This window comes from Periplaneta americana, chromosome 3 (assembly GCF_040183065.1).
Source record: "Periplaneta americana isolate PAMFEO1 chromosome 3, P.americana_PAMFEO1_priV1, whole genome shotgun sequence".
Lineage (NCBI taxonomy): Eukaryota > Metazoa > Arthropoda > Insecta > Blattodea > Blattidae > Periplaneta > Periplaneta americana.
Genome location: NC_091119.1, coordinates 46,463,124 through 46,476,522, shown reverse-complemented (window position 1 = coordinate 46,476,522; position 13,399 = coordinate 46,463,124). Strand labels below are relative to the sequence as shown.

General features: G+C 34.2%; 1 protein-coding gene across 1 annotated transcript in view; it reads right to left on the bottom strand.

Moving 5' to 3' along the window:
• The window catches only part of sax (type I BMP receptor saxophone), a 37,188-nt gene extending 36,695 nt beyond the window's left edge, over positions 1 to 493 (bottom strand). The window contains exon 1 of the mRNA XM_069820477.1: positions 222 to 493. Within this exon, the coding sequence (XP_069676578.1) occupies positions 222 to 282 (61 nt within the window). The 5' untranslated portion in view covers positions 283 to 493. The remainder of the gene's footprint in view (positions 1 to 221) is intronic.
• Between the last annotated feature and the right edge of the window lie 12,906 nt (positions 494 to 13,399).

The window sequence follows — 13,399 nt, the reverse complement described above, 5'->3', positions numbered from 1 at the left end:
AATATCAATACGTTTAAAATCGCATTACCTTAATTGGCAAACACGGGTATTAACACTTAGAAATTAACTGCATGCCCTTGGAAACAAATTAAATTAAATCTTTTGAAGATGAAACACATTCAAACCACATGCTATGCAATATTGACAGCAATACCAAAATAATTATTCGGCATTATAGTTATAATAATAATAATAATATAGATGTTAATAATTATACATACCTGTACATAAATTAAAGGTAAAAATAAAAAGTAAACAAGTCACATATACTTTAGTAGCCATGTTGAATCTGCCATAACAATCATAACAATAAACAAACCAGTCATTATAACGTTTAGTTAGAAATGATCTCGTAGATTCTTACGCCACCTTTGTCACAATATTATGTATAATATTTTATAATCGCAAAATATTGTAACGTTTTTAATCCTAGTTTATAAAGATGTATTCCGTGGCATTATTAAATCCCAAGAAAATACTCATTCCGGTGCTGTATTATCACTGAAGTTGGCATATGGAATGAGTTCGGATTTGGTAATCGATGAAGTCATTTACAGATTCAGTACTCTTCATCAAAGAGCATAATATCAAAGATTACATTTATATGATCTAGTTCACCTCTAGATGGCTCTGATATGTCCTAAATGTCTTTGAAGATATACCACAGGATAATGAGGAAAAAATATATATTCTGGAGCCTGTGCTATGCTGCAAGGTTCTAAACGTAACTTATGTTATTAAGAAGTAGATTCTGTTTTCCATTTGTCTCCGTTCCTAACAATAAAAACAAAAGAATATGAATCACCTATCACATAATATTATAGTCATCTACATCAAATTTACAGTAGCTCTCTTTCCATTATACACCGAAGCGAATTTCCACTCTCGTGTGAGAGCTTCATTCATTCTGGTCATATAGCATGTATCGTAGCTACTCTCACTTTGAGAGCAATTAAAAAGGTAACGTACGCGAAAACGCGTCCTCGCAAAGGGAGTTCGGGGCTGAAAGAAATAGTATGTGAGCTCCAAGCCTGTTGGCCACTTGTCTCACTCCGGATTACGCTGCTCCACTTATGGAGCTCTAGAAAATTTTGAAAGGGAAAGGCCGAAAATTGACGTAACCTCTTAGATACCTACCACATAATACGTGGAGGAGGGAGATGCGATCAAAACGCTAACTGCAGTACGGAGAAGGAAATGGCGGAAGGTGTAAGACTGCACATTGAAAGGAACTTCCTCCTATCGCAGCGCAAGTGGAGTCGAGAAAACTCGCTCGTGCAACAGGTATGATGTTCGATAGGTAAGTCAAGTCAAGACCACCGGAAAAAAACGCCACGAGTTCTAAATCTGCAAGTTGAAAGGTTCTCTGTCCATTCGCAACCTCGCTCACGTAACAGGTAGTATGTAGAAGCTGAGCTAGGGCACTCATGTCGAGAATTTGTCGCAAAAATTTCGGGAACTTTATAGGGAAGGGCATGTAGGTCCACAGCCCACTTTTCTTAGGGCTTATCCTGACATTTGTCTTGGCGCCTTACGAAACCCACGGAAATATCTTAGCTAGGATGAGTTGTGTCAATTTAAGAGACTAGCCAATTTGTTCTTAGGTAAGGGGTCTATTGAATTATGACTTGAGTCCAGATGTGTTGTCTCAATGTGGAGACCAACCAATTGGTTCTATGGTGACTCAATTAGGATCGCGATCAGCGAGAGGGCACTAGTTGTGAAGTGATTATTGAATGTTGAACAATTACCAGGGTCGTGTGGGAGTGGATGCAAGTCCGTGGTCCATTTGTTTTAGGGTTCATTCCGACATTTGTCTTCGCATCTTAGGAAAAACCTTAGGCAGGATGAGTTATCTCAAATTCAGAGACTAGCCAATGACTCTCTGAGTGTAGACAAGCCAATTGGCTCTATGGTGATTCCATCGATTGGTGTAGGTGTACTATTGGGGAGTGGTTATATTTTAGCCCAAGATAGGAAAAGGCCATTTCAAAGTGGTTGCACTATCCAAAGATTTTACGTGGAATGAGTGCTTACCACCGAAGCCTGGAAATGATGTCGGCTTCCCTGTCCTCCTGTTTCAAGAATATAACTTTTTGTTTCCCCGATATATGTATACCAACTCTACTGTACATTTCATTGAGACACAGTTTCTAATCAGCTAAAAGTATTTTACAGAATTTAAGAATGATATTTATGTTGTCGATGATTTGTTGTTTTTTAAGGGGACTGACTACACCAATGAGTCTGAGAGAGAAAATAATTCAATTATGACATGAGGACCACCTATGCGTTACAAAAACATGTGCTACAGCTAGACAGCTGTATTATTGACCAGGAATGAGAGGTTGCATTGACATATTTTAAAATGTCAGTTATGTGAAAAAGTTAGACCCAGTAATAATAGAGAACCAATGTTGTTGAGAGATATCCCTGACAGTCCATTCTCTATCATTACTGCAAATATCTGTGATTCTCGTGGTTACAGTTATTTGATACTGTGACTACTTTCCCATGTGGCTTGAGATAAAATTATTTAGAAATAAGACACCAGTCTCTGACATTGCTGTACTCAAAGAAATATTTGCTGCTCATGGAATTCCAAATGAATTTTGTTTCTGATAATGTCTTTTTTTTTTACCACAAAAATTTAACAATTTTACCAAGAACTGGGGATTTAAAATGTCTACATTTAGTTCTCATATTATGGGCATAAACATAATTGTTTAAATGAGCACCAATAGGCGGTTACATCACTCAATCTACCCCAATAACAGCAATGCAAATAATAATAAAGAACTATCCCATAAAAGAGGAGATACATAAAAGATCGCTGTTAAAATATGAAAGAATTATAAGGTTACCACATAATATATACTGGACAAGCTACCAATTCAGATGCAGAAAATTGAAAACGCAAAATGGGTTTTTACAGGCAATCCAGAAACTAAGAGATATATTCAATTTTAATTTAAAATCAGAAAAGTTTCTATTACCTAAATCACAGTTACAATATGACAATATAAATCACAATACAAATTTAATTAAGGATTTTAAGAAAGAAGAATCGTCTACACTTAAATTAAAACAGATTGCTCTTGAAACTATAAATACATTCTACCCTGACACAGATTGGTTACACATTTATATAGACAAATTCAAATATCAAAATGATGAAACAGCTGGAGCTGGAATATATTCCAAATTATTTGTCTACAAGGAGTCCTTCCACTCACTTTGATAGAGAAATTGCAGCAATTAACAGGGCATTACAACAACTTATTTATCAGATTAATATGTTAAAAAATGCTATTATATTTAGCGACTCAATTTCTGCAATCCAAGCCATTGCATCAATCAATATTCCTACAAATTCCAAAATTGCAGAAATTCAATCATCCATACACATGCTGGCTAAACAAAATAAAAACCTGTATCTCTAATGGATCCCTGCCCATTGTGGTATTATGGGCAATGAAATTGCAGATTGTTTGGCAAAGAAAGAACTGAAATATTATAAGTACCCTTGAAAAAGATATCTTATCATAGTGCCAAATAGCTCGTACAAACATAATTTAAAATCAAAATTCTAAAGAAATTTCAAGAAAATAGTAATAAAAAATCTTGGTCAGTATTGCTTACTGAAAAAGAACATATACTTGATTCTCCTCGACACAATGCAGTAGCAAAATTTCTGATGCTAACTGGCCATGACTGTTTAGCAGCACACCTGTTTAAAATTTGAATTTTTGGTTTACCTGTGTAACCAAAAAGACTCTTTGATGAATCAAGAACATTTACGAAAATGTCCAGCTTTGGTATCAAATCTTTTGAATTCGGACTCTAAATTATACTGGAAAGCTAAAAGGTGAATGGAGAACTGGGCAATAGATGCCACCACTGCCACCGCCACCACCACCACCACTACCACCACCGCTGCCATCACTACCACTACTACTACAACATTTAGTTCTCATCATTTCAGATCTATTGTAAGAGTAGACGCAGTGTGAAAAGAGCAAAATATATGTTAAGAAAAAATAAATATTTTAATATTGCACTTTTAAATTACAAAAATCCTTCTATTCAAGGAATAGGGTTATTACCTGCTTAGATGTTATTTAACAGACAAGTTAAAACTAAGTTACCCATGTTTAGGGTTACCATCCATCTGGCAAAAAGAGGACATGTCCTCTTTTTTAATCATTTTATCCTGTCTGGCAGAAATGTCCAGCTTCAACTGTGAGATCGTAACAGGCCATTTGGCCTAATACTTGAAGGGAAAAAGAAGAAGAAGAAATGTCCGGCATTTCACATTTCAACTAGAATTAATATGGATATTGAATAATCTGAGATATTATGCATAGAATATCTAAACAAATGGTGAAAACCTATGAAAGAATTGAACTGCTTTCAATAGTTAATGCTGGAGCACATAAAAAAAACATAAAATATGATGACCTATTAACATGCATTGAATTCTTATACTCTAAAAATGTCACTATTCATGTTTTTAAGCTATTTTATCAATATTATTCTGCAATGTAAAAAGATATGCCAATCAAGTTCATTTTGGCGAAGATTTAAGTTTAGATAAATATTACAATGGTGCAAATTCTTCAATTCCAATAGTTCTGCGAGCACTGAAACTTTCTCAGAACTCTTAAAAATAATTAATTGATGAACTAGTGGACTTACTCGTGTTAAATATGAAATATCTGTCCGGCTTACAGCTGTTTCAGTGCTTCATGCACCATCATCAGAGCCTACTAGATCGCGGCGTCATCTCGAACTTCTCTGCCTGTTAGGAGGGTGTGTTTTGTTGTTGGAAGGTGTTGAATTGTGGAGTCGAATAGTTTGTGTGTACTGAAATTGATCTGTGTGTTGAGGATTTGATCAGGGTGTGTTTTAGTGTGTTTGTATATTTCATATTGTTCCAGTGTGTTGAGTTTTTGGTTCTTGGGTTGTGTGTGTAGGATTTCCATGTCCGTATTTATGTTATTGTATGTATGGTTAGTATTGGTTATGTGATCAGCGTATGTAGATGTATTGTGTCCTCTGGTTATAGCTTTAATGTGTTCTTTGTAGAGGGTTTGGAATGATCTGCCTGTCTGTCCTATGTAGAACTTGTCGCAACTATTACATTTGAGTTGGTATACATCTGTGTGGTCGTATTCATTTGTCTGTGTTTTTTGTGTGTTGAGATGTCTTTGTAGTGTGTTTTCTGTTCTATATGTTATGTTGTATTTCTGTTTCCTGAATGAAGATGCGATCTTATGTGTGCTTTCGTTTTCATATGTTAGTGTGATGTACTTCTTGTGTTCTTGTGTTTGTGTTGTGTTTTGTGTATTTTTGTGTTTGTTAAGTTTTTGTTTTGTCTTCCTTATGATATTGTCTATTATATTTGGATTGTATCCGTTTTCTTGTGCTATGTATTTGATTGTGTTCACTTCTTCATTGTAGTGTTGTTGGTTCATGGGTATATTGAATAATCTGTGTACCATTGTCCTAAATGCAGCATGTTTGTGTTGTATGGGGTGGTTAGATGTGTTGTGTATGTGTGTGGTGGTGGTGGTTGGTTTTCTGTATATTTTGAAGGTGTGTTTGTTGTCGATTTTTGTTATGTCAATTCTATTTATTTATCCCAAGTCACAATGAAGTGCTGAGATAGTATTTTCCCTAATATTTGCTCAATGGACAAAAGAACGAAATCGCATGCTAACAGAGACAGTCAGAGGTATCATCATGGTGAAATATAATTTTAAGGACATGTCCTGTGAATAGTTCCATAGTTATATGTTACAAGATATACGTTTGTCTCCTCAGGCTCTTGTGCACAAAGTGGGCTCCACTGATAAGTAGGGTACAGATGAAATACTGATCCAGCAACTAACTAAGGTGAGCCATTATTTTTATCTTTAATTTTGTTCATACCAATTTTTAAAAAGTCCTCCTTTTTCAGCAATGTTCTCTTATTTTAGATTCCATGTCCTCCTATAGAATTTCTTCTCATGGTAACTCTACCCCTGTTAAACAATATGTTCATAACAAAATTAAATGATAAATAATAAAATTATCGTTTTTATAAAGCAAAAAGTGGGAATGGTAGAGTTTACAAAAGGAACTCGTTTCATTTGAGATACATTGAGAATGTGTCCCTACAGAGAAGTGACAGGGGATTCAAGGAAGACTAAAGAAGAGAGGAGAGAAAAAATGAAAATGTTGCAAATGGTATTAGTTATAAATGAACATACCAAAAATCACAGGGATAAACGAGACCTGCTAAATTTGCAGATTATGAGGTAGAATATGTAGTTTAAGTACCTATTATATTCCTTAAATTATTGTCATATAAGTTATAATAATAAAAAACAAAACCAGGAAAGCTACCAAACTTATGTTCTACAAAGTGATAGCTGTTCTGGTGTTGATGTATGGGTGTGAGAATTGGGCCTTGAATAGAAGTGGAAAACCAAAAATAGAAACAGCCGAAATTAAATTTTTAAGAACAGCCAGATGTACACTAAGAGATTAAAAACATAATGAAGCAATTAGAGAAGAACTTGAAATATTTAACATAGGAGAAAAAATAATAGAAAGGCAACAAAACTGGTACGCACATTTACAAAGAATGAATCCAAATAGAATAACACGACAAATTAAAGACTACAGACCTTCTGGACACTGAGGCATAGGATGCCCACATAGAAGATGGGCAGATGACTTTATTCCAATGTGAGCGGGACAGATCTTTGAATCCACCATGAAGAAGATGATGATGATATAATAATAATTAACATTTCAGACATGTAAATGTTTAATTGTTATATATTTTAATTAATCTTAAATTATTGTATTACTTCTGATTGAGGTTCTGGCTGATATGTACATCTATTATCAGGCAGTACATCTCACTTCACAATATATTATGTGTTAGAGGAAGAAAAATTATTTCACTGATTAACTTTATAACTCTTCACTGTTTTAATATGTGGAAATTACTTGGCTGATCAATTTCGAAATGTTATTCTCCATTTTCCAAGAAGAACAACACTTCGAAACTAATCAGTCAGGTAATTTCCTCATATTAACACAGAGAAGAGTTATAAAGTTAATCAGTGATTATTGCAAGTGTTAAAAGTGTATATCGTTCTATTACTAGTAAAACCAGTTAAGTCCAGTAATGCAAGTTTTGTAAAAACAGCAATTAAAACTTTATTAATGCACGAAAAATCATAATAAATTCTTCAGATAAAGTAATTGGTTTGTTGCCTACAACATTTCGGACTTATTCGATTTTACTAGAATACAGAGCATGGAAAAACAAGTCGAGAACGGTACTTAACTTATTTTACACAAAAAGTGGACTTATTCGGTTTTACTAGTAATAGGACGATACAGAATAAAGAAAAAAAAAAGGTTTTTTACATCTTAAGTCTGATTAGTGTTATATGTTACTAGTCAGCAATGTATGCAATGGAGGAGAAAAGGAACTGGACACCCTACCCCATTATCTCCTGGCTTAGTTGCCTCATGAGTAATGCTTTATTGGTCTCACTTATGAGGTTCAAACCTGTCTTTGACAGCTGACTAAACAACAAACAAATTATTGTATTTTATATTAAATTATATTTCTTTAAGGATAGCACACACTGAAGGCAAAACTGTCTTAAGTATGTTTTGTCTTTGTCTCCTGCAATGCAAGACACCACAAGGACACAACAGTTTTGTCTCAACATCTGCGAACAGCAATAGTATTGAAACATTTTTTCGTTCATTTTCGAAATATACTTTGTGGAAGCTGCTGCAATTTGTGCTCTTTGTATTAGGTTTGGAAGGAGAAAATAAAAAGACAGTATTTGTGTACATCCCGTTTTCAGTTCAAGATTACTGAAAGGAAAATTCTATGCATTGTATGAAAATCTACATGACATGGAAAAGATTTTTTTTTTTTTTTTCATATTTGATATATGAATGTATGAATATATCGTCATTGCACCTCAGAAAAACTGCTATATACAAGAACCAAAACTTTTCAGGAGAAACAAAACATTATAAATTTCTTCCTTATACAAACGAAACCATTCAGTATTCACATACTGGATTATAAGGGACGATTCCCAACAGCTTTCTGATCTTTTTGCACCACATAACTCATTTATGATTGAAATGTCACATAGCAGTTTTTCAAGACACAACAATGATATCAAATTTCCATGACTTATGGTGTCATTGGTTGGTCCAGCTATAACATACAAAAAACAAACTTTCGTGTATTGTTCAGCCTATATGTCAAGCTGAAGGATTCTTAAACAAATTGAATGATTTTTGAGTTTGTTTTCTTGGCCTTGTATGCAAAGAAACGTTCGAGTTCACACTCATATTGTTTAATATATTGCAGAAAAAATCATCAGACAGCTTTTGTGTAAACGTGACACCACTACTAACAAAAGGAATAATGATACATCCAAAAGAATTATTGAAGTTTGTTGAAAGTATAAATTCCATTAATAAATGCGGAATATGTCAGAAGAATACTTTCAAAACCGAAAACTCTATTTTATGAAATATTTGGATAATGTGATGCTGAAAATTAATTAACGTTTTAATGATGTTAAACTCAAGTTTTTATCACTATTTCCTGCACTTTCAAAGACATTCCCTATTGATGCTTTGGATGATTTAAAATTATGCTATCTAAAGTATTTCCCTGAACCAGAGACTAAAAATGAACTTCATTTGATATTTCAAGATGAAAAATATAGAAATATAAACACGGAAACTTTACTGAAATCTCTCAAAGAAAACAGAATGGATGAACACACGAAGTACAGTATTCAGCTTAATTCTTATGATTCCATCGATTAATTGTTAAGCAGAGAGAAGTTTCTCCTATTTAAAGAGGATTAAAAGATTCTCTCTTTTAGTACCAGTATTAAACATATGCAGAACACCTGACATGGAATGACCAAAACATCAGTGCAGAATATTTCCAATCAGTCATGAATTGAGTGAAAAATCCTGTTTATTATTGATATAAATCTTACATAATCTACAAGTTTAAGGGTGGAAAGTTGGTTGATGACAGTCCATGATCTGATTGCAAATTGCATAGCTTAAAAAAAATAGCATTGTAATATTTAGTCACTGTAGTTTTAAAATTATAGCCATGCAACAAGCTACATCACATAGACCTTCGTTTTTAAATACATTCGCGATTTCCCAAAGTGGTAAACTTCGAGAAAGCAGTAAATAATTATGGCTGCTGCGAGTATTTTTGTACAAGACAAGTTAGGCCTACTTTTCCTGGACCAATAATAATACAATGCCAAAGTGGTTATAATTATTTACTGCTTTAGTGAAGATTGTCTACAAAAATATTCACTCTATACGTATTTTTACTTGAATAACATAATACTGAGGAAGATAAATTTTTTGACAAGATGTTACTGAGATTTATAATACCATTAACATATCTTAAACTCGAAGCATGAAATCGATTATTGAAGTTGTATGTTGTTTTAAACAAAAGTTGTTGGTATATCACAACGACTACAATGGTAGTCAAATGGAACTACCAGCTGAATCTAACAGAATAAAATCTGCCCTACTGCAGCCTTTTCTGCATAACAAGCAAGAACCTGCAATTATTTTTGCAATGCGACTACCAGTTAAGTCATATTGGGCCAAAATATTAAACACTGCCCCCAAGCAAACTGGGTATTTAGCTTATGTTGCTCAATACGAACGATCTATTACATAAAAAAATATTAAGGGCGTTGCCCTTCTTTAAATATACACAAAACAAAATCTAACCGAATACCATAGTATTAAGATCTATTAAAAATTCTACGCAATGTAAATAATCCCAGACATCACAAGTTATGAGTTGCGCATTCTGAACTACCTACGTAAACTAGATACATCTTGCTGCTGTCCTTACACATAGCCAACTAAATATTTAAATAAAGTAATTATACATAAGGTATGCTTCTTGTTTTATCACCAGTATTAAATATAAGCAATGTAAATGTACGTATTTAATTTGTATTACAAATAATAATACATTCCAAAATATATCAATTTACACACATTATAGTTAAAGAAATAACACTAACAGCTCTGCCACTTTACGTTTGCAATAACAAAGATAATAAAATAGTAATATTATTAATAATGTTTACACTTTTCAATAAAAAAAATGCATACAGCTACTCACATTTTTATTTAATTATATTTTTACATATTTCAGTCAAATATCTACATATAAGTATATATTTATTACCTTTTAGGTAAAACATATGAATTCTTTCCCTAATCACTACTATTAGGTATTCTTGGTTCTCTGACTACCTCTTTCAAGATTAGGAATGAAGGCAGTCAAAATACACTCACTGGCAAAAAAAAAAAAAAAGTGATACCAGTACATTAAAATATTTTGTGATATTTTTCCTAATTGAAGATTATTTTAAAATTATCCTGATAGCACTTTCTAGGCCTAAGGTATTTAGCCAATAATGATGTTTCAATTGCAGCATCAATACTCACAAAGATGATACAAAGGTTATTAAAAACAAGGCCTCCATCACTAGGAATGAGAAATCGAAATTACAAATATATTAGTAACTCTACGGATTTCTCAAACTTTTCTGATTATTCACGATAATGAGAAATGTAAGTCCTTCGCAATAGGCACACAACCCGAAATCGTCTGAAACAAGTAAGTTACATCAATATCAGCGAAAGGGCAGTTAGGCAAAGATTAGAAGGGCAAGAATGCTGGCAACTGGACCCCGAGCTCTTTAGAGATCATCATCTTGGTAGACTGCAATTTCCCAATGGACATCTCAATTATTGAACTACTGGACAATGGGAAAAAGTGCTCTTCACCGATGAGTGCCATTTCTGTGTGAAGTCACTAGATGGATGAGAAAGATTATGGAAAAGGCGAGGTGAGTGTTTTGCACCTCGTACATTATTGACCAGAACGCCATTTAAAGGAAGCTCCATTATGGTTTGGATAAGAATTTCCACAGAGACCAAGATCAAGTTAGTTCAGATCGAAAATGAGTCTCTCATTGCTGAGCAATATTTTGAAGAGATACTGGAAGAACACGTGGTTCCTTTTGATCCATTGGTGACGATTTTCCTTTGATGCACAGCATTGTTTATTTGCACGTAGCTCATAATGTTTCCAAATATCTGGATGACGTTGGTATTCAGAACATTAGGTGGCCTGCAAGAAGCACAGACCTGAACCTGATAGAGCACGTCTGAGACATGCTTGGAAGGTGAGTAAGGAAATGTGTACCTGAAACCATGGCTGATCTTCACTCAGGAAGAAAAGACTGCTGTTATTCACTCTTTGCCGAGGAAGATGACAGCTGTGGTGAATGCCAGAGGAGGGAATATCTGTTATTTTACTACAAAATGGGTTTCCTTTTCTTGCGGTTTGCCAAACTATAAATTGATAGAAAGATTGACAATGACTGTTTCCATTCACCATGCAACAAGTTACGATAATTTTATTGTCACTCTTGTGCAATACACACAAAACTCAGCATTGACACTGCCAATCATTGTAACTTAAATGTATTGTTCTAATATTCCTATTGAAACAATTTTCAAAATAATATACCGGTACTGAAATTTTGTAATATTTCACCGTATCGCTATTTTGCCAGTGAATATATATATTTCAAACAATGTCTTTCTCAAGTGGAGCCCGACAAATTTTTTCTAAATCCTGAGGTACAGCATTGCGCATGTGCCAGTTTCTGAATGTTGTTGGCAAGTGCCACACTTGATATGTTGCATTGCAGCCAAGTGTAGCGGGAGAACCCAAAGCCTGGTAAAAATATAAACACTCGATTTTTATTATTTTGGTGCACGGTAAAATACTAATTATTACTTCATTTGCATAGTTCTTTTATCCAGAGAAAATTTTCTTATTATGCACTGATTTACACAAGCAGTACTAACAGCCTTGTGCTGCTACGAAGAACTACTGTGTTGGCTGCATTGCATCTGTTCGTCTGCTTCAATTTTCCCATGTACGGCGCATGCGCAGTGAATATATACCTATAAAACTATAACTATTATAACTAGCCTATAAATATAATGGTTTTCATAATGTAGGAATATAATTAATGTATTTTATTTCTGACGTCTAAAGGGCACCGAATACTTGGAAAGAGTTGTAACATGTTTGCAGTAACTTATTAAAGTATTCTTGCAAGTCACAATATTTTTTAGTAAAGCAAATATCGAGCCCCACAAGGGGAAGAAGGGCCGAAATAAATTCTGAAAATCACATCATCATTACGTTTACACAGTCAATGTTCATATACAGATTTGCAACGCCTTAAAGTTGTCATCATACTGGGCCATGTATTTCGCATTTCTCTGTAACGCAACACAATTATCACAGTTGAACTTTGCATTCCAGAATTAATGACTGGCAAAGCTTCGATTCTTGCTTTCTTTCACCAATTTTGCTAGTTCTCTTTGTAATGAATTTGGCAATTCTAATTTGAAGGCATCTTCTGGCTGTGAGAGACAGTTTCTTACTACCTGCAATGCCCTCTGCCGAAGTGTGTATAATGGAATTGTAATATGCACATGAATTCGTTCTGCCCTAAGCGGGAGTTCCTCCCTACATAAGTGTTGATATTGTTTATACCACGGCTCAGGACGGAAAACTTCCTCCGATTTTACAACAAGTTTATCTTGTGTTTGAGAATCAATGAACAACCATGGATGAGTGGCAAAAGTATTTGCATCCAAAAATTCACCTGGAAGAAGAGTCTTATATTTTACATGGTGTCCTTCATAATTTATCCAAATGACGTCCACTTTTCGATCGGTGTTGTTGAAAAAACGAACAAATGATTTGTGTATTGAATGTTTAGATTTTAAATGAGGAACTGCTGACACTTCACTACCTTCTGCCATTGTTCCTTCTAACCTATAACTGTCATATAACTTGTTACAATAAACATAGTACGCTGCCACAATAATATATTCCTTATTTCAATCTGTAACACAAATAAATATCAGATTATTAGTATGTCACTTGCACAACAAATAATTGTTATATCTTTCAAAATTAGGACCATTTCGATTTAACCAACAAACAATTAATTTCTCAATACTGTATGAAGCGCTGCACACTACATTCGTGTGAGTTCCAGAATGCCCAACACCAAAAACACAAAATTCGCTACATAGCTATCAAAATTCCGCTAGAGATGTGGGTACAGAGTTTATACCCATGGCTAGATCAAGATATATGATCTAGGACCTAGGTCTTCACAAGTCTTCACTCGCGCCCAGTGAGCTCACTGCTCGCGCCGTAATAAACATTCAATCATACCAACAAAACTATGGGTCCACACCT